This window comes from Trifolium pratense, linkage group LG4 (genome assembly GCF_020283565.1).
Source record: "Trifolium pratense cultivar HEN17-A07 linkage group LG4, ARS_RC_1.1, whole genome shotgun sequence".
Classification (NCBI taxonomy): domain Eukaryota; kingdom Viridiplantae; phylum Streptophyta; class Magnoliopsida; order Fabales; family Fabaceae; genus Trifolium; species Trifolium pratense.
Genome location: NC_060062.1, coordinates 24,076,114 through 24,096,204, shown reverse-complemented (window position 1 = coordinate 24,096,204; position 20,091 = coordinate 24,076,114). Strand labels below are relative to the sequence as shown.

The 20,091-nt window shown below is 34.8% G+C and overlaps 1 protein-coding gene across 3 annotated transcripts; it reads right to left on the bottom strand.

Annotated features, from left to right (window-relative positions):
- Positions 1-671: 671 nt before the first annotated feature.
- Positions 672-18,179, bottom strand: LOC123921291 (E3 ubiquitin-protein ligase BRE1-like 2). 3 transcript variants are annotated; one of them, XM_045973777.1, is made up of 20 exons: positions 17,968-18,179; positions 17,722-17,839; positions 16,593-16,754; positions 16,311-16,398; positions 16,004-16,234; positions 15,682-15,849; positions 9,268-9,461; positions 9,102-9,185; positions 8,870-8,989; positions 8,597-8,783; positions 8,353-8,513; positions 7,618-7,689; positions 7,368-7,444; positions 6,337-6,528; positions 4,026-4,098; positions 3,828-3,914; positions 2,860-2,997; positions 2,561-2,763; positions 1,709-1,871; positions 672-1,281 (listed from the first exon to the last, which is right to left on the bottom strand). In XM_045973777.1, exons 2-20 carry the CDS (start codon positions 17,830-17,832, stop codon positions 1,150-1,152), a joined length of 2,643 nt encoding a protein of 880 aa, XP_045829733.1. In that variant the 5' UTR covers positions 17,833-17,839; positions 17,968-18,179; the 3' UTR covers positions 672-1,149. The 3 variants fall into 3 exon arrangements, with proteins under 3 accessions (XP_045829733.1, XP_045829734.1, XP_045829732.1); XM_045973778.1 differs by having other exon boundaries at positions 17,992-18,153; XM_045973776.1 differs by having other exon boundaries at positions 17,722-17,842; positions 18,009-18,081.
- Between the last annotated feature and the right edge of the window lie 1,912 nt (positions 18,180-20,091).

The window sequence follows — 20,091 nt, the reverse complement described above, 5'->3', positions numbered from 1 at the left end:
TATCGGTAAAATGTTTCCACTGTTATCATGTTATCAGTAATGAGTAATATCCATCCAGCAACGTCATTAATAAAGATTAATCATTATAGTAATATTTTGTGGAAAATAAATTATTATTTAATAATTAAATTGTCAAATAATATGTTAACAAGTTATTCATATTGAAATGAGAAAAATAATAAATACCGACACCGTAAAATAATAGTGTCCATTTGAATCATTTTTACCAGTTGTCAGTGTAAAATTAATTATATCGGTACCGCATATCCTTTAAACTCTTTTCAAATTTGATGAGAGAGTACTAACGAATACATGATTTATGTTTGATGGGGTACCCTCACCTGAGATAATGAGGCTGCAAGGTAACTAAAAAGTGATTTTGAGTATCTTTTTGAAAGGGCATGGTGTCTCTGATTTGTAGGTAGGGAGAATCTGTGAATGAGAGTTTGTGAACATGAATAATCATGGGTGTGGTGTTGGCTTCATAGAGCAACAAACACTTCCTGCCCATGCCAATGGAGGGATCACAGTCGGCTGCAGTCTCAGACCATATACTACTAAACCTAGCCTCATGAAGTGGTCGAGAGCTGCTCGAATGAGTTAGAGAAAGAGACATAAGATTTAAATTCTGGATACTAACATAATATACTAGTAACTAGTAACAACAAACATTTATCTACAAAAGAAATCTTAAATTAAAATACCATGTTGTAGAAGGTAAAACCATGGTGCGTCAGGATGTAGCACTTACTATGCTAACTGATGCTACCAATAGCTTGTACAAAACAAGTGCAAGAAAATACGAATACAAATGTCTATAATCTGAAAATGTATTGCTTACTATTGGATACGAATGCTTGTCTAAAAGTACTATCAAGATAACAAGGACAAACAACAACGACAACGGATCCAAAACATTAAACAACACAAGGTATCATTACATGAGTCCAGTGTTGTCGATTGCATATTGCAGGAACTAGTGGTTTACTCTAATTCCACTACACAACACTGCTATTCTGCCTAGCTACTATTTCACAACAATTTGCACTAAATAGCGTATCGTGGAACAATAGCTATTCGTTCAAATTCCGCTATGCTATAACGCCACTATAGCCGCTATTGAACAACACCACGTCTGACGAGTCAGTCTCATATTTTAACAAAACGAACATCGCTCTGTCCAAATGCTGTTCCACAGGCAGGACATTTGCGGTGACGGAGCTCAAGATTTCTTTGTATGCATGGATTGCAGAACAGATGATAGCACTTCACAATCACAACCTGCCAAATACAGATTAAACTCTTAGTTAATGCTGTTGCAATAAATTTTATTTAGCACATTCTTAGCACATTCTTCAAAGCTCAAAAACATTAGTTGGCATGAATGCAAGTCCAACAAATATGCTGAATCAGTTTTGTAATTTATCCATTTCAGAACATTATTAATACCAATTAGTGTTATACTAAGTCCAACAAATATGTTCAATAAAGTATACCAGGGGGCTTGTTCATAAGCTAAAATAAAGAGTTTATTTAAATAAGCTGAAAACATTTTGAATAGGTCATAAGTTATTTTTAAGAATGCATCCAAATACAAATATAAAAATACTTACAGTATAAGTTAAAATAAGATCTTCTAAACACTTCCAAGTAAATTTAACTACCATAAAAGCAAGAACTGTAATTGGATATGTTGGCCTGTCATTACCTCCTTTGGGCGGTCAGAACAGACAGTACACTTGATCATGTTCTTGCAAACTCTTATTTCTTCTTCAAGTTGTTGTACTGCGGTTTCTCCAGTTTCAGCCTTCAGCTCAGCAATTTGGCTGTTCACTTCCATTAGTTCTTCCTCAAGCTTCTTCCGTGAATTCCTGCATGACATAATTGGATGACTACGTTTCAGACAATTGAGAGGGTATTTTATCTATACTATATAACTATATATAAAGAGAATACATGAGTTTTGGTGTGGACTTTTCATAATACCAACAATACCCTTGATTTTTTTTAGTAGCAACAAAAATCTTTTATGAACAAACTCCTCAAAACATTAAGGCACATATTTTTTTTTTGGACATAACCCGCTAGTATGAGATAATCATTTTCCAAAGCCAACCAGATCATCGATGCATGACATTAACACACAGATCTCATGTAGTGCAAATTTTGCACAAAACTTTCCAGAATCCAGACACAGCACAAGACATGGCACATTCATACTATAGCAGTTGCATTTCATAGAATATGATTTTACACTAACTAAGCAACCATGGGAAAATAAGGCGACATCAGAATTGAACCATATGCCATAATTCTAGAGCTCGAAGACTATTTCTGATCCCTCCCCCCCCCCCCCCCAGTTTACTCAAGCCTGCACCAATATCACTAATCATCGGTTACACAAACTTATGGAGGCTCTAGGATCACCATTAGAACTAAAGCTGTATAAACACACAAAACCTCACTTAATGGAGGGTAGTTTGAACTCCGATGTAATGACTTCTATTTAAAAATATGTCCAGGATTCAGACTTGATTGAACGACTAAGAGAGAAACATACCTTTCACTATCCAATTCCTTTTCAATAGCTTCAATATCTTTCTGAATTTGGTCGTATTCTTTCTCTGAAGATGAAGCAACAGACTTGAGCAACCTCAACTCCTTCTCAGCATCAGCCAATTCCCACTTGGTAAACTCTAAGGCGGCTGCAAGGTGTTTTTCATCCTGAGTACATTTCGCAGCTTCTGATAGAATACGTTCAATCTGTTGGGTTCAAATAATTGTTTACAACGGTGAGCAGCAGCAAAATTGTTTAGCAAAATATATGAGTAGGTGGCTAGGCAGCAAGGGAAACAGGACCTGTTGTTCACTACTTGCAATCTTCGCCTTTGAATTTTCTATCAAAGAATTAATCTGTTTAAGTTGATCTGCTAAGGCTTGCTTTTCAGACAGTAATGAGCTATGTAATTGTTTTGCCTTCACGCTTTCTGATACAAGCTGTATAAAGTTTGCAATATGATGAAAACAAGGTCTAACTAACAAGTAGTGAAATTATTTATGTAGCGAGGATGTAATCAATTTTTAGAAAAATGAATGATTTTATAAGCATATTAAGTTTATATTTCGAACGAGAATTATCCTTTCCAAACTCAATTCCAACAGTAAAAAATCCACCAGGACTGAGAAAATTGTTTTGTCAAGGTACCTTGCCAAAATAAAATCAGCTAGGTTGGTCCAAATTTGATTCTAGCAGATGTTGGCCATCAGTTCATTAATATTTACCTTTTTTTTAATAAGCTATTTAAAATTTCCCTTATTCTCACTTTGTACTCCGTTTTTGAGGTTTTGCATTGGAAACCATGCAAATAACTTTTTATTGTTTTCAAAATTTCCTATAAAAACCTTTGAAAACAAAAATTAAAGTAAAAACAAGATAACAATTTTGTAATTGAAAACGAAAATAAAAAATGTTTTCGCAAAGTAAATAGGCCCGAATAAAAAATGTTATCACAAAGTTCAAATATCACCTGGGACAGTTGTAAAATGGCCAGTTAGTGCCACCGTTATTAATAATAATTTTACAAAAAAACAGTTCTTTAACATATTAACATATGTTTTTAAATATTGAAATATATTTCTTATCTAAGAAATCAAATGCAAAAATTAATATATTAGTTACAATTTACAAAGATGAAGAATTAATTTTTTTATCAACCGGGTTAGCAAAAGCCTAGACAATAACCTAAACATTCAAGGAGTTGTGCACCGAAAAATAATGAGACCCCAGCAAGGTAGCGTTTACAATTACTAGCGATAAGAAGACATACCTTAAGATTAAAGTCATCCCTCTCAGCCACCTGCTGCAACAGATGTTGGTGCTGTGTCTGCATATCTTCATATGCTTGACCAATAGTCTACAGGAAACCAATTAATTGTCATACAAGAAAAGATAGTTAGAGCAAACCCATCACTAACTGTGGTTCATCTAGATCTAGTACGAAGAAAAGTGTAGTCATAAAGGAAACCTCAATTTCAGAGATATAGATCTCTGCCTCAGCCTCTTTAACTTTAATAGCCTCAGTCATCTCCAATTTGTTTCTGAATAGTGGCAGATAAAACATGGTCAAGGAATGCATCAACAGATTGATAACGGAGGCAGTTAGTACAATCATCTATTCCATTCATTTAAAAACATTCAATTTCAAAAAAGAAACATAATGCTAAAAACAGAAAAACATTGCTTCTATCAGACAAAGCAATATTAGCAAGTGTGCTGAGATCGCTGCATCAAACAACTGTTGAAAACAAATAAAAAGAATGGTGAAGACGTTCTTGTCATTCAAATCACGATGTTTCGGAATCAATTTTCTGAGTTTCAACAAGCCTGTATATGTTAAAGATATAAAACCATTCAATATTGGGTTGTCGATGGGTCTATACAGTTAAAGTTGGGCCAAATGGAAAGATTGACCGCTTAAAAGCTCGCCCCGTGTCCGAACGATAGACACAAACCATCGGCCTTGACTATGGAGATACTTTTTCTCCAGTTGTCAAGATTGCATCTGTCCGCCTTTTTCTTGCCATAGCTGCTATGCATCAAGGGCAATCCCATCAATTGGACATCAAAAATGCCTTCCTACATGGTGAACTACAAGAGGAGGTGTACATGGCACAACCACCGGGATTCACTGTTAGTGGTGCATCTCACCGCTTTTGTCGGCTTCGTCGATCACTTTATGGCTTGAAACAATCTCCTCGAGCTTGGTTTGGAAGGTTTAGCAATGTACTCCAAGAGTATGGCATGACTAGACGTGAAGCTGATTACTCTGTCTTCTTCTTGCATTCTTCCCCAAACCACTTGCCTCTATCTGCTTGTCTATGTCGACGACATCATCATCACCGGTAATGATGAGGTTGGCATCCAACGGTTGAAACAACATTTGTCTTTACACTTTAAGACTAAAGATTTGGGACCGCTGAAATATTTTTTGGGGATTGAAGTTGCTCAGTCCAAAACTGGTGTGGCTATTACTCAGCGAGAATATGCTCTTGATATACTGGAGGAAACTGGATTGCTTGATTGCCGACCTAGTGGCACTCCTATGGATCCCAACGTTAAGCTACTACCAGGTCAGGGGGAGCGCCATTGAAAGATGCTGGTAGATATCGACGTCTAGTTGGGAAACTTAATTACCTCACAGTGACAAAACCGGACATTACTTTTGCTGTCAGTGTGGTTAACCAATTTCTAAATGCTCCATGTGATGACCATTGGAACGCTGTGATTCGCATTCTCAAGTATATAAAGAGTGCACCGGGTAAGGGATTATTTATGAAAACAAGGGCAACACCCAAGTTGTGGGCTATTATGATGCAGATTGGGCAGGTTCACCAGCAGATAGAAGATCCACTTCAGGGTATTGTGTCCTCATTGGAGGAAATCTGATCTCATGGCGGAGCAAGAAACAAAACATAGTTGCAAGGTTGAGTGCAGAAGCAGAATATCGTGATGTGGCAGCAACAGCTTGTGAACTTACATGGCTAAGACAATTATTCCAACAACTCAAATTAGGAGATGTCAAAACAATGAAGTTAATTTGTGACAACCAAACTGCACTACATATTGCCTCCAACCCGGTTTTTCATGAAAGAACTAAACATATAGAGATCGATTGTCACTTTGTGCGAGATAAAGTTCTTTCAGGAGAAATTGAACTGATTTTGTTGGTTCAAATGATCAATTAACTGACATATTTACTGAGTCCCTTAGAGGACCTCGGGTTGAATCTATTTGTAACAAGCTTGGTGCATATGACATGTATGCTCCAGCTTAAGGAGGAGTGTTAGAATCAAGAAAATATGTAGATATTCTATGTACTTTAAAATCTTCCTAGATTAGTTGTTAATAGTCCTAGTCACTACCAACTTCCGTGTATTTATTGTTTCTACATTATAAAATACAGTGTGTGATATGAGTTAACACACACAGAATTTACATACTCAATAAATATCTAATAACTTAGGCATTAGAAATAATTGGTTCTTGACAGGCAAATGACCCAGAAGGACAAAGCCATTCAGTGATAAAAACACAAATGCAGCTTTTACCAACATCCCAAGGCATACACTATCTAAATCAGCATAATATATCGGCCAAAGGACAAAGTCCTCGAACTCTACTTAAACTTTTAACTCATCTACCTTTCACTCCTCATCACTAGAAACTTCCCTCCCAAATAAAAAACCACAAACATGGAACTAAAAGGGAAGAAAATAAAGTACATGTTCTCAACCAGTTTGTCCATAATCAGTGTAGTAGTATGCATAAACACAAACCTTTCCGTTTTATCAAGCTGGGCCTTTAACTCTTCTATTTCAGCTTCTGCAGCAGAAAGCCTTTGTTCACAGGCAGCTTCAGCTTCATTAGCAGCTCTTATTCTCAACTCTAGACCATGTTCATCATAAGCATTTTTCAACATTTCAGCTTGAGAGCGAGCTTTACTTTCAGATTCTCTAACTTCTGGCAAGCTGAAATCAAGTTTTTAGCATATTCAGAATGAATCATCCAAGTAGACAGAAAGGAACAAAATTTTGTTTTGAATGTGAAACAAAACCTCCAGTCAATTACCAATTGCAATAAAACATTTACCATAAGTTCAATTTAATAGTTAAATCTTAAGTTGGGCACCATGAATAAAAATATCCAGAGAAATAATTCTCCCTCGATACTTTTCTTGTTCAAGAATCAAACTATTTCAAGCAAGTATTTTCCATCTTCCAAGGGAGAATTGATTAGAATTTGAAAAAAAGATTTGTAAAAGAAAGTGAATGTGTTAGAACCATTAGTGGACAAAATTTGAGGTTTTCTATAATTAAAGTTCTTCAAAAAATAAATCGATTTTAAAATCAGTAAGGCAACCAACCCATGCACTTCATTAAAATCAGCAAGTAGTACATAAAACAGTAAGGCAAAGCAATGAAGATAATAAACGAAGAACGTTCCTCCACCGAGAATCCACCTAAACTTGAATACAGGTCAGGGACAATCAGCAGCTTTTAAACATGGGCAAGGAAAAAAAAAGGGAAATCAAACAAACATTCTGGTGACCGGAACTAGTATGGCATTATCTCCATTTTGTTAATAAGAAGAAAAACTTAACATCTTGTAGCAAAGAGAAAGAGGTGTTTTATTAACATCTAACAAAAAAATTGGCATGCACAACAGCCATATGCAGGTTTCTTTCCATTACTTTGTCAAACAAATTAATTCGGGTTATCATCCCAAACACAACATATAATAACATGTCAAAAAATTACATTAATTAGACAAAACTCTGCCGAGACTGAACAACCTTAGATCAACATACCTTTTCTGATAATCCTCCGAGCCATACATACCCAAAACAAATTCTAACTCCTGATTCTCCTGCTGTAACTTTCCAATCTATAACAAAACATTTTAATGCGTTGTTGTAGATTAGTTATAGACAATCTTGAAGGCATCTAATCTAAAATCATAATGCAGATAATGTTTGAGAATCATGGAAAATCTGGGTGCTGCAGATGCATACCTACAGATAAAGAAAAACACTAAGGTAAAAGCAAATGTAGACTTACCAATGCTTTTGAAGACTTAATTTCCAAAACCTGCTCAGCACATTTGTTTGCAAGGTTCTTGAGATCGCTTGTCTGCTTCAAAACAAAGGAATCAATCCCTTAATGCTTAGAAAGTATGTATTGTATGGAATTAATTCAAGGACAATAACCCGCCTATAATATCTTGCAGTATATTCCAACTAACATGATTTGTGAAGTCATTAAATTCAAAGAGATGTGAGTCAACAAAAGATATCCCAGTTTAGTAGGTACATGGTAACTCTGAAAATTTGGGTTGGTCTTAACTCAACCCTTACAATACCGACTTGTAAGGTGATGAGTGATGACTTCCCACCAATTATAAACATGGTTTCAAACCATATCTCATTCAATGTGAGATTCTCTACACACCCACAACGGGACATCTGGAGCATGACCAGAATGGCTTGATAGTAAGGGCCCCAACAGATCTTATATGGGCTTTGATACAAAGCTTTGGGTAGTTCTACTTTGTCCACACTTTAAGTCAGTCATTCTCATGCCTTTTTCCCAACCACTAGCATTTGAGAGAATCATTCCATGACATTTAACAACAAAATTAAGATGGCTTATACGACTTGCACTTCCAACCATTATACTACGTAAAATTGACTAAGCAGAGACCATCACAGACTCAAATTATCAAGATAAATTTCGGTTGAAGACCTATCACAAAGTAGGTGAGAAAGAAAATGAAAGGGACTTTGTGAGAATAACCTTGCCACTCAATGTTGCTCTAAGTGAATGTGCTTTGTCACGCAATGATACAGCTTCAAGAGCTACATCCTTCCATCGCTTCAATTGCGCTTCCATCATCCCCATTTCTTTAGATAAAGCTGAGGCCATCACACGAAACTCAACTTTGATATCTTTTCTCCCTGAAACATGAAAGATTGTAAGAAACTAAGAGATTCAAACATACACACTACAAATATAAATACAGAAAATGTGATGTGCAGACCAGTATCCTGTTTGGCCTCTTCCAATGTAAGTTCCAGATCATTTCGTTCAATAATACATTTCTGCAACTGAAGCTCGAGCTCATCAGTCCCCGAGTCAGAACTGTCAAGAATATGCCTTGCATTATCAGTAGACTCCAATTTCAGCTTCAGTTCCTTCTCCCGTTTTATGACATTAGCCCTTCCAGCCTAAAATTGTATTTAAAACGAATATGTCAAAGGAGAAGCAACAAAAAAAATCAATTATAAAAGAAAAAAAATAAAGCATTGTTAACCTGCAGAGACTCCGCCAATGACTTATATCGATCCAATTCAGCAATCCAATGTTGAAGTTGATCATTTGCCAAAGAGTATATTCGGGAAGAGCGTACATACTTATCATCATTCAATTCATTCTGGAAATAAACATACATGAAAGTAACTTTTAAATGGAATCCTAGAGTGAATGCATCTCAATTACTCAAGAAATTATGACAAAATCATTGCAGATAACCCAAATTTACAAACCTGGAGTTCTTGGAATTGCTTAGTCAAGATTTGATTTCTTTCCCGTGAATCTTGAAGCTCAGAAAGACGATCAGCATCCACTATCTATAACATCAGCCAAGCATATATCTTAGACAAAGAATAGACAAATGAATGACAGAAGGAAAGAAAATCTCACAACAAAAACCTTGGCTTCCTCAATTGAATTCTTCAACTCAGACAAACCCATAGCCCTGTCTGCAGGCTTCTCCGGAGACAAGTTTCCATTCACTGCATCTGCATTGGAGGAATTCATTCCCATGGCTGCATCTTTTTGCATTTTCAGACTGACTAGTTTTCTTCTACTCTCTTCAAGTTCAGCCACGATCTCGTCAAGCTCTCCTTTAAGTATTAAAAAAAAAACAAACAATCAAGACACAATTATTTTAAAGCCATCAGCAAAGTTTATAAGAGCCAATAAGATCTCCTGAGTCGTAGAAAAAAATCTGCATAAATATCAGTGCATTGACTCTGGTCATATCTATTCAAATGTTTTAAAAACCGGACTGGAGATTGAACCGATGAGATATCCAAGTCACGGTTCACTTGGTTCAATCGGTTTACCACAGTTGAACCGGATGATAAATAAATTAATTAAAAAAATTAATAAAGCACATACAAAATGAAAAGATGAAAAGGAAAAAAAAATTAGTTGAACCAACCTCGGATCAATCAAACAGCAAACTAACCACCAAATTGTCTGATTGTCAGTTCAATTGATTGAACTGGTCGGGTCAGTCTGGTTTTTAAAACATTGATATTCCTAATTAACCACAGTAATTTTACTCCCTGTAATTCCTCATGATAATTCACTTAATTACTTAAAGTTTCAGCAGCATAATTACAACTATCTCCCTACTCGACATAAGCCTGAAGAACTGCATACTGCGGCGATTGCTACGTTTGCATTATTTTAAATTTCACAATAGCTTTCATTATGATTCCATTCATAAAAAACGAGATAAAAATCATAGAAAGAATTTAGATTGTGCAATAGCCCATTTGTCTAAATTTTCAGATTACTACTAAGTTTTGGTTGGAATAATTTAAAATTGTAATTAATATGATTTTGTCCAAAAATTAATTGTCATGTTTGGAACTCATCATAAAAAAAATATTTCAAAAATCAAATCTTATGTTTGAAGGAAGACACTGAATTGATTTTTAATTAGTAATTAGTAATTTATTTAAGTCAAAATTAGAATAGGCTAAATGACTTAACTAATTGAGGGTGAATAATCAGTCCCAATTCCAATATTTAAAGATAAAATCAAATCAACCAAATTTGCGTTGACTTTTATTTAAAAACAGCTAAAATCTAAAGGATTTTAAAATCGAGTCAGTTCCTATATCATAATTTTCCAAATGAAGTTGATTCACAAAATATCCAAATGAAAAATAAAATTATAAATACATATAATTTATTTTAAATTTTTTATTTATTTTGCTATTGGCCTAGTGGGTAACACACACGGGGAGCAGAGATTTGGTGACCCAGGTTCGAACCCGGGATTCCACATAAAATCTCCCACAATCAAACCACTAGGTTGTAACAACGGGGACACAAGGAAGTTAAAACTATGGAGAAAAATTGAATATTGTTTCTGATGATTTGAAAGTATAAGAGACCAAATCCAATGTACACAAATCCTATATTAGCGGCCAACACTCAGTGGGATTTAGTCCCACATCGGATAGATAGGATTCTTGAGAAGAGTTTATAAAGAGGAGACAATCCTCACCTTACAAGCCGGTTTTATAAGGATGAGTTAGGCCTCGATATTAATGACATGGTATCAGAGCCTATCGGGTCTATCGTTGGGCTTCCTACATCGTTCACGCTTCAGGCCCATTGGGCCGGGCTGAAGCGTGAGGGGGTGTGTTAGCGGCCAACACTCGGTGGGATTTAGTCCCACATCGGATAGATATGATTCTTGAGAAGAGTTTATAAAGAGGAGACAATCCTCACCTTACAAGCCGGTTTTGTAAGGATGAGTTAGGCCTCGATATTAATGACATCCTAATCAAAATTATAATTAGGAAAAAAGAAGGTAAAATGTATCGTAATAATTACACACTATTACGGTGATATGTACAGAAGAAAGAAAATAATGAAATATTCTATCCTAAAATCAGTGTTATCAAGCTCGGATGGGTGCTCGACTCATTAAGAGTGATGAAAACTGGTATAAATCTTGCAAAAATGTACTTAAGAAAACTTTATTGCATAGTGGTTCATGTGTTTTTTAACATGAACTAACTCTTGTGGTTAAATCCCATTATTCCCATTTTATACGTAACAGAATGGGAATCTCTCACAGGGAAGCCTTTCACACTGACCCATGTGCAGAATCAGTTGGCTTTACACTTCCCAATGTCACATCACTCTCCCTTCTTCCTATTACCCATTTAAAATTTCTCCTTTCACACAAGACCCCACCTTCTCTCACTTGACACGATTTCCTCCTCGCCCCCCACTTTCTTTCTACTTCACATTCTTTCACAAGTTTTCATTCTTTCCCGTTCAAGATAATTCTCTTTCCCAAAGTTGCTTTCACCGATTTGTGGGTTACTTAGACCAGTACGAGTGAATCTATGCTTCATTTTTTCGATATGTATTAGAAAGCATTGTAAGTATGACCTAACCGCTCATTGTGAACAGTCAGGTCACCAGTTTTTCAAGAATAATTGGCTTAGTCAGACCAAATTGCAATTGATTTCTTGCATGCCCAATCCAATAAGCTGGTTGAAGTAGTCATATTATGGTTGGGTTAACCAATGACCCTGCTACATTTCAGTGTGCAATGTTGATGTTCCAAAGACAACTTTCAAACTCACCAAGGCTACTATGAATTTATCATTATCCCCTTTGGCTAAGCAATGCCCCTGCTACTTTTTAGTGCGCATTGAACTCAACATTACAGCTTTATTATCTTCACAAGTTTGTCTTGGGTATGTTTTATGGCATACTCGGGATAAAGAAAGACTTGGCAAGAGCACTTAATATTTTGAGTTGGTTCTTAGCACCCCAAAAGTCCCTGATACTATGATAATAAAAAATGTTGTGTTGGAAGGAGAAGAATTGACTACTTTGGACACATCATTTTCAGGGGAGGGGTATCCATGCACACACCCTCACAAGGTTGTATTTATTCTGAACTGGCATTTCCAAGTAAGAGGATTCATTATTATTGAAGGTTTTCCGAGGATTATGGGAAGATTGCCAAACTTTTGACAGATTTGCTTAACATAAGGTCTTTCTCTTGGAACTCAGATGCTAAAAGAGCTTTATGGAAACTGCAAAAGCAGTAACTGAAGCCCTTTTAGCTCCGCCGGATTTTGAAAAGTCATTTCATTGAATGTGATGCTTCGGGAAGGGAGTAGGAGCTGTGTTAAGTCAGGGGAGGCAATCAATTTCTTATTCTAGAAAAGCCCTTACATACTGACATTAGTATCGGCAATGCAACATTGGAAGCCATAATTGGCAGTAAAGTTACCATGTGTACTGATCAATGTAGCTTAAAGTTTCTCTTGGAGCAGAGAGTGAAAATCAAGAATCAACAACATTGGCTGGCTAAATTGATGGGGTATGTGACATTGTGCATGAAGTAGAAAATATATTTTCACACACATCAGACTCTTAAACCTAATAAGTAAGAAAATAAATCATCATGAAACGTAAAGAAAATATGAAAACAATCTTGAAAAGATTGCCTAGGATCTAAAACAATCCAAAACTGCTAGCAATTGATTGAATCATCCTTTGACATTTAACAACAAAAATTTAGACAGCTTATAAGACTTGCACTTCCAACCACTATACTATGTAGAAGTACATATGCAAAGAACATCACAGACTCAAATTTGAGTCTGTCATCCTATTTGCATAGTTACTTTTACATAGTATAGTGGTTGAAGTGCAAGTTTTATAAGATGTCTTAATTTTTGTTGTTAAATGACATGGGATGATTTGCTCAACCTTTGTCTTAAATTTGAAATAAACTAGAGATAACATCCTCCTAAATAACCTTTTTGCAGCCCTATTCTGCTTGGAGGCATGACAAACATGGTGATTGCGGAGCCGCATTGGGAGCTGACACAAGCCACGAATTACATCCATAGGCTATAGCGACTGAATAGAAATAATGCCCTATTTTTAAATGGCAGTTTGGTTTCTCACAGACATGTGCTAGGCCCATTAGTCAAAAGACTACCTCATTTAGCTTTGCAATGTCCCATCTCATTCTCTATGAATATCATTCCAAATACTAAGACCAAATTGCGCATGAACCATTAAGTTCCACCTCGGTCTCCATGTCTGCTATGGCTTCCTCTGTTTTTGTTGTGTCATTTGGTTCTCATTTTGTTTCTTGATTTTACAACACCTTCTCCAACGGCCAATCTGGTTCTAGTTTTGTTTCTCTATTTACCTACATCTAATCCAATGAAATCAGGCAATTTTATACCATCCTTTCCCAAGAACAAAACCGCTCATTGAAAATCCTATCCCTCTAAATCTTCCATGTGTTGCTTTTTTTATGGCAGTGATGAAAACTCTTGTGATGTTTGTTATGATGTCAATCTCCGATAGCGGTGCGTAGCGGCAAACCTCAAAAATTCTATAGATGTAATCATAATAACATCCCATCAAAATCAAAGGGACAATCAAACTTAGTAATTATAATCAACTTTGTCATTACCCATCAAAATAAGTTCTAAATGTAATCAAAATGACATCCCATCACAATCAAGTTCTAGATGTAATCATAATAACATTCCATCAAAATCAAGTTCTAAAAGTAAACAAAATAATTTGCTCAAATAGAAGCAGAACAAAAACAAATACGAACCAAGAAAGAAGAACTCAGACAGAAAGAAAGGAATTCAAACAAAATAATTTCCCCTAAACCTTAATTCTCTTCCTATATAAACCTTCTATATGGGCTAGGTCAGATATGTCTTATCTAGCCCTAAATACCTCTCACCTTTGGCGCCTATTGACTTGATCGTCGGGGTGTGAGCAAGCAGTGGTGGAGCCAGGACCCTAGGACAGGGGGTGCAAAAAAAAAATTCTGGTAGAAGTGTAAAAATAATTTTAAATAATACAATTTTTTTTTTTTAAAACTTGGTATCCGGCCCTATGACCGACTAATTCAAGGGGACCAATCTCACCGTCCACTTGCAGGAGCCCATTTAAATAATACTAGTAATAAATATTTTTAATATTTATTATTATATGTGGAGAAAAAGTAAAATAGAAATGGGTCAAACAACGAAGTAAGCAAATTCATGACATTGAGCCATGTTAATGAGATAAAATATCTTTGAGTTGGGTGCAACACAACAAACTCAGGGGGTTCAAATAGTAATAAAAGAGGATAATTGGTGTAAATGTTAAAGGTTCAGGAGGTGCACTTGCATACCCTCAAAGGTATGTGGCTCCGCCCCTGTGAGCAAGTATCAATCCCTCCTTCACAACGGGGTACAATCACCAACGGTCCTAAACCAAAAACCCATTACAGCCTATCACCCAGATCCCATGTCTGGAGAGGATCAGAATTTATGTTCACCTTTCTACATGGTTTTTTATTCTTCACGATAGCAGTCATCCCGCGCCCACTATACCGCTATAGCATTTTTGGGGTTCAGCGCTACGCGCCGCTATCTGAGTTAGACAACATAGATTGATTATTAATAAATGAAATCTGAACATAAAAGGAGAGAATTCTCCTCCAAAAGTTTCCCCTTTTACACAAAAGTCAAATTCCTTGAATGAACTCTTCCATCCTTATTTCCCCAATTTATCTAATTGATATGCTTTCCAATCAACTAACTTTTTATAATGGTCCCTAAATCCTAATTGAATAGATTCTAACAAATTAGCTTCTCTAATTGGGATTTGGATCCTCTCATGCTCTTTCTCTCATGCTTCCATTCAGCACTAATCTCAACCATTCATTCATTTTTTCTCTCTCTACTAAACTATTATTTTTTCCTTCTTTATGAATCATCACCCTTAGATGAGGAAAAGGAGAGAGGGCAGCACCAAAAGAGAATGACAGGATCCAAATCCCTCTAATTGTCCCTCTTCCTTCATCCAAACAAAGAAAAAAAGGAGATAATAGAGACAAAATGCCCTAAAATTCATATTCATTTGATATGAGATACTACAAGAAACAAAATACTAATCCCTATTTATACTTGAACTGGACTGTCAGTCCTGATTAAATGAAGAAAAAATCCATGAAATATAAGGAATTGTCGAAAGCTATTAGGTGTACAATTATAGCAGCCAGAGATACCCTGGTAAAATTTATGATAAACCCCACTTTGATACTTGAAAGATTTTCAAAAGATTCAATCCGTCCCTCAAAAGATTATTACATAAATTTGGTCCTCAAATGATATTTTTGACAAAAGTTACTGCAGGGACCTTTTATTAAACCATGCTGCTAGCTATTTAAAAACCACATTATATGGTAATCAAGATCATTTAAATTCATACTTCGTTGTTCTAGTCTTCATAATAACATAAAGGGGAAAAAAAAAACATTTCAAATACCTGTAAGGCTTTTTATGACAGATTGATCTCTTAAGCACTCTTCTATATAATTCTGAATACCAACAGTATACTCTTTGTGTTTTGCATGGAGAGTATCAATCACTTCATGAAAATTGTCTACCTCCTTTTTCGTCATATTGTCAATCTTAGACATTTGGATGACAGCATCTGCAAACCCAAGTATAAGTAAAACCAAAAAAGATCAATTATACATATTTCCTTAAACAATCCAGCATCAATGATATATGGCAGACAACTATCAATTAAATCTTTAACAAAATCTATACAGTTCAACCATTGCATAGTATCAAATATATTATACCTTCGGTAGATAAATCTCCGTGTAAAACCTGACCTATATCCTCAATTCTTTCCATCTGATCATCAACGGTATCTTGGATGAGTTTCAACAACTCCGTAGTAGATAACCGACGCAAAGCAAGGGCTTCCTCAACATAATTAATTATCTCATTATTACTTCTTCCTTCAATACAATCTTTCTGGATTAATCTACAGAGAAATAGATCATCCGGAGGACACGAAGGAAGTGAACCTAGAAAGAAAGTAAATTCAGTATCTTTGTTTTTCTTAATATTTCATGAAAGAACTTGATGTGCGTGTGAAAGTACCTTGAGGATTATCAAGGTAATCCAAAGTTTGCAAAGAATCTTTGCCTCTCCCAGCTTGTATCCCGAGAAGAGCCATATCATCAACTAACTAGAAAAGCAAATAAGTTAAACCAATGGCACATCCAACAAGAATATGAAAAAAGTACCTATCCTTCCACCTATGACCCAACAAGGCAACTAGAACATGCGCTACTTATGATAGTGTTACTTTTGAAAGAGGAAATAATAAACTGAATAGAGAGCAGAAGTGACAGAAACTGGAACATGACAATAAAGAATAACCTGATCCCAGTGTTGGTTGAATGTGATTAATATGTCATCATAAGCCTTTTGTCTTTCTTTCAATTCTCTAGTTTTATCTTCAATTTCGTGTAAAGCCTGTTTCTGGATTTCTGTCTCCTGAACAAGCTGCTGATTCTGGAGCTGTAAGACACCCGCATCAGCCTGGAGGAAGCATCTTGAGTTATTACGCAAGTAAAACATATAAACAAATCATTGTTATAACTTGTTGCCAGCCACACACATGGAAAGTTTGTTTGTGACAATAAACAGTATTTTCTTTAACCTCTAGAACTCATACCAATCACTTCAATGCCCCTAAAAAACCTTACTCGTATATACTTTTTTTCCATCTCAAAAAAAACATACACCACTTTTTCAAAATGAAGGATTCTCAACAACATGAAAAAAAAACACCCCCTTTCAAAAATATTAAGCACACAACAAGAAGCTCTAACCCCCAAAATTATACCACACAAATCTAACATACATAACATAGGTCCTTTTTGGATCGACTTACTTAAGTTTATTTACTACTATCATAAGCACTTGTGAGACTTCTCAGGAAAGCTTACAGAAACAACTTATGACATATCCATAAGCTGTTTTAGCTTATTTCCACAAGCTCTCCTCAATAGCTTATGAAAACAACTTAACTTACACAAAAACAATTCAACTATATTTTATCTTTTCTTATACAAATAACTTATAGAATAACAAGCACTTATGCTATAAGCACTTAATTAATTTTTTTATCCAAACAAGGCCAACACGTAAAGAAAAGAAACACATAACATGAAATACATCCTTGCTAATCTTCACATAACTAAGCAAAATCAAACATTTACCACACCACACCCCCTTGTTTTAAAAATCAAAACTTTACCCAAAATTCCACTCCGTATGAACTAAAAACTCAAATTCAGTATATTTCCACAATACTAACCATCTCTATGAATCCAATTACACACTCAATTAAATTCAAACACCAAAATTCAAAACAATACCATCATTATCAACATAACATAAATGATCAAAATTCATTATCAATAGCAGAAACAAAAATACCATATATAAACATGATTAAACAACAATTAATTACAAAAAAAGAGAGAAAAAAGTTAGAGATTACAGTTTTGCTATTAGGAGAATGGTTTGTTGAATTTCGTGAAACGCGGGAAGAAACAGGTGTGAGAAGATGAAGTCTCTTCTTCTCCGGTTCGTCGTTGTCTGAATTTTCCATTTCGATTCTGCAATTTTGAAGAAAACGAAACCAAACGAAGCATTATGAAGATGAAAAATTGTTCAACTCTTTTGAATTCTTAAGAACGAAAATGGAGAATGAAAAATTGCAGGAAAAAAAAAAAAAAAAACTCACTTGAAAAGAAAATAAAAATCTTACTCTAAATTTAGCGTGTGATAAACACTCTTGTTTTTTCCGGTTTTTTTTTAACCAGATTTTCATTCATATCACTTTAGTTTACCCCCTTTAATGTTTACCCCCTTTAATGATATGTTATAGATGACATAACAAAATAACAAGTTGTTGTTCATCGGATCGGATGATTGTGTAAAAATATATTTTGGCTTAAATGTATTTTTGATGTCTATTTTCAAAAGAATGAAGTTTTGGTCCCCTATTTTAAAAATCAATTTTTTAGTCCCTCAATTTTAACTTTTTTTGAGTTTTGATCCCCATCTCATTTTAGGGCTAATTTTGTTAATGTGACATTGTCATTAATGCATATCACCGTCCACGTGGACAGATTTAATATCCAATGTCATTATTTATTTTTAATTCAATAAAACTTATTTTATAAAATATTTTAATTATTAAAATTATAGTATTTTTTAAATAGAAATCAATCAAAAAATATTTTAATTATTAAAATTATTGAATTTAAAAATATATAATAATGACATGGATATTAAATTTGTCCACATGAATGTTGCCACATCATTAGTTACAAGACTACATCAACAAAATTAACCCCAAAATGGGATGGGGATCAAAACTAAAAAAAAAATAAAAAAAAATAGGGGGACTAAAAAACTGATTTTTAAAATAGGGGAGCAAAACTTCATTTTTTTAAAAATAGGGGGACCAAAAGTGCATTTAAGCCAAATATTTTATATTGTCGGTGCATATGCATTAAACATTTTTTTTAAGAAATTCTTTTAGTTTTCACTTATATATAAATTTTTAGTTTAATTGTTGTGCACTATCGGTGTACAGATTCTTTACCCATGCATTCAATGATGTGTTGCCACCTCCTTTAATAAATGTGACCCATCATATATTTTTAAATATCATATATGATGTGTTGGTATATTATTAGATGCATGTGTAAAATTATTTTATTATGACGGTTCATATAATTCAAATTCCTATTTATTTTCTTAAAAAAAAAAACTTATTATTTCTTTCCCCGATTCGCCATGAATCTACAAACAACACTAAGTACTAACCACTTGTGAAATAGCTGGACGTTTAAACAATATGGTGTACATTTACTTCCAATAAAGTGATTTCTTGTAGGACATGCCCGACTCTCTTTACTATCAACCTTGTATCCCTTAGCAAACTAAGGAACCATATACACTAGGTGTTCGATAAATTTTCTAAACTAGTTTTCTCTATTTTATTTACACTTGGTTGAAAACTATCGTCACTTATATAACTCGATTAACTCATTGATCTATCAATTGATTAATTTTACCTCAAATTTAATCAATTGAACACTTTAACTTATCTTTTCGTTAACGAATTCATAATTTCTTATTTACTCACATTATCTTATTGTCCAATAAGTTCGGGGATAGACATCTCGAACTCTGGTGCTTCCGCAACATAACTCATTTTCCGAAAAACTTGCAAAGTTGAAACTACGACTTATTCACCCTCCTCTAAGTCGTCAGCCACACGCCTAACAAATTTAATCTTTAATTTGAAATTATAGATAAATTAACAAAAGTTAGTTCGGTGGTTAAATTGTTTAGCTTTTGAACTTACTTTGCAATGGTCACACATTTATCACGAGGATAATTCGTGCGCCGATGAAATTGCTAACCTCAAGCATGCTTATAACAATTTGGAGTGGTTGGAGTCGTTACCAACTTCGTTACGTGGTGGTGATTCAGACACTTTTAATTTATAAATAAAATAAAATAAAATAAATGATATTGTAAAGTCTTAATAATAAAATGTCATAAGAAGGACAAAATTAAATATCGAATAAAAATCAATTGACCTTGCGAATGCACGAGTCTTTAAACTAGTATTTAGAAAAATCATAAAAAAAAATTTACCACCAATATCCGACCCAATGTACAGTCTAATCTGATTCGAGGGTCAGTTCTGGCACCAAGTGGTCGTAGCCATCTCTTGATTGCAGTTGCGGATATCGAACCGTGGTTTCGTACCAAGTCCAACTTTGATCACCACCGGACCAACTTACCAGAAACATATATAGCATATAGGTTTTTGTTGGAACAATAATTA

Bases quoted from the DNA above. Each gene is read 5' to 3' on its own strand.
- LOC123921291 (XM_045973776.1), bottom strand. From the start codon at position 18,058: ATGAATGAAAATCTGGTTAAAAAAAAACCGGAAAAAACAAGAGTGTTT. The intron at 9,186-9,267 runs GTTTTTGTTGTG...CTGATGTTATAG, and splicing joins ATTCAATTGAGGAAGCCAAG to ATAGTGGATGCTGATCGTCT. The intron at 8,514-8,596 runs GTCTGCACATCA...TTCATGTTTCAG, and splicing joins AGAGGCCAAACAGGATACTG to GGAGAAAAGATATCAAAGTT.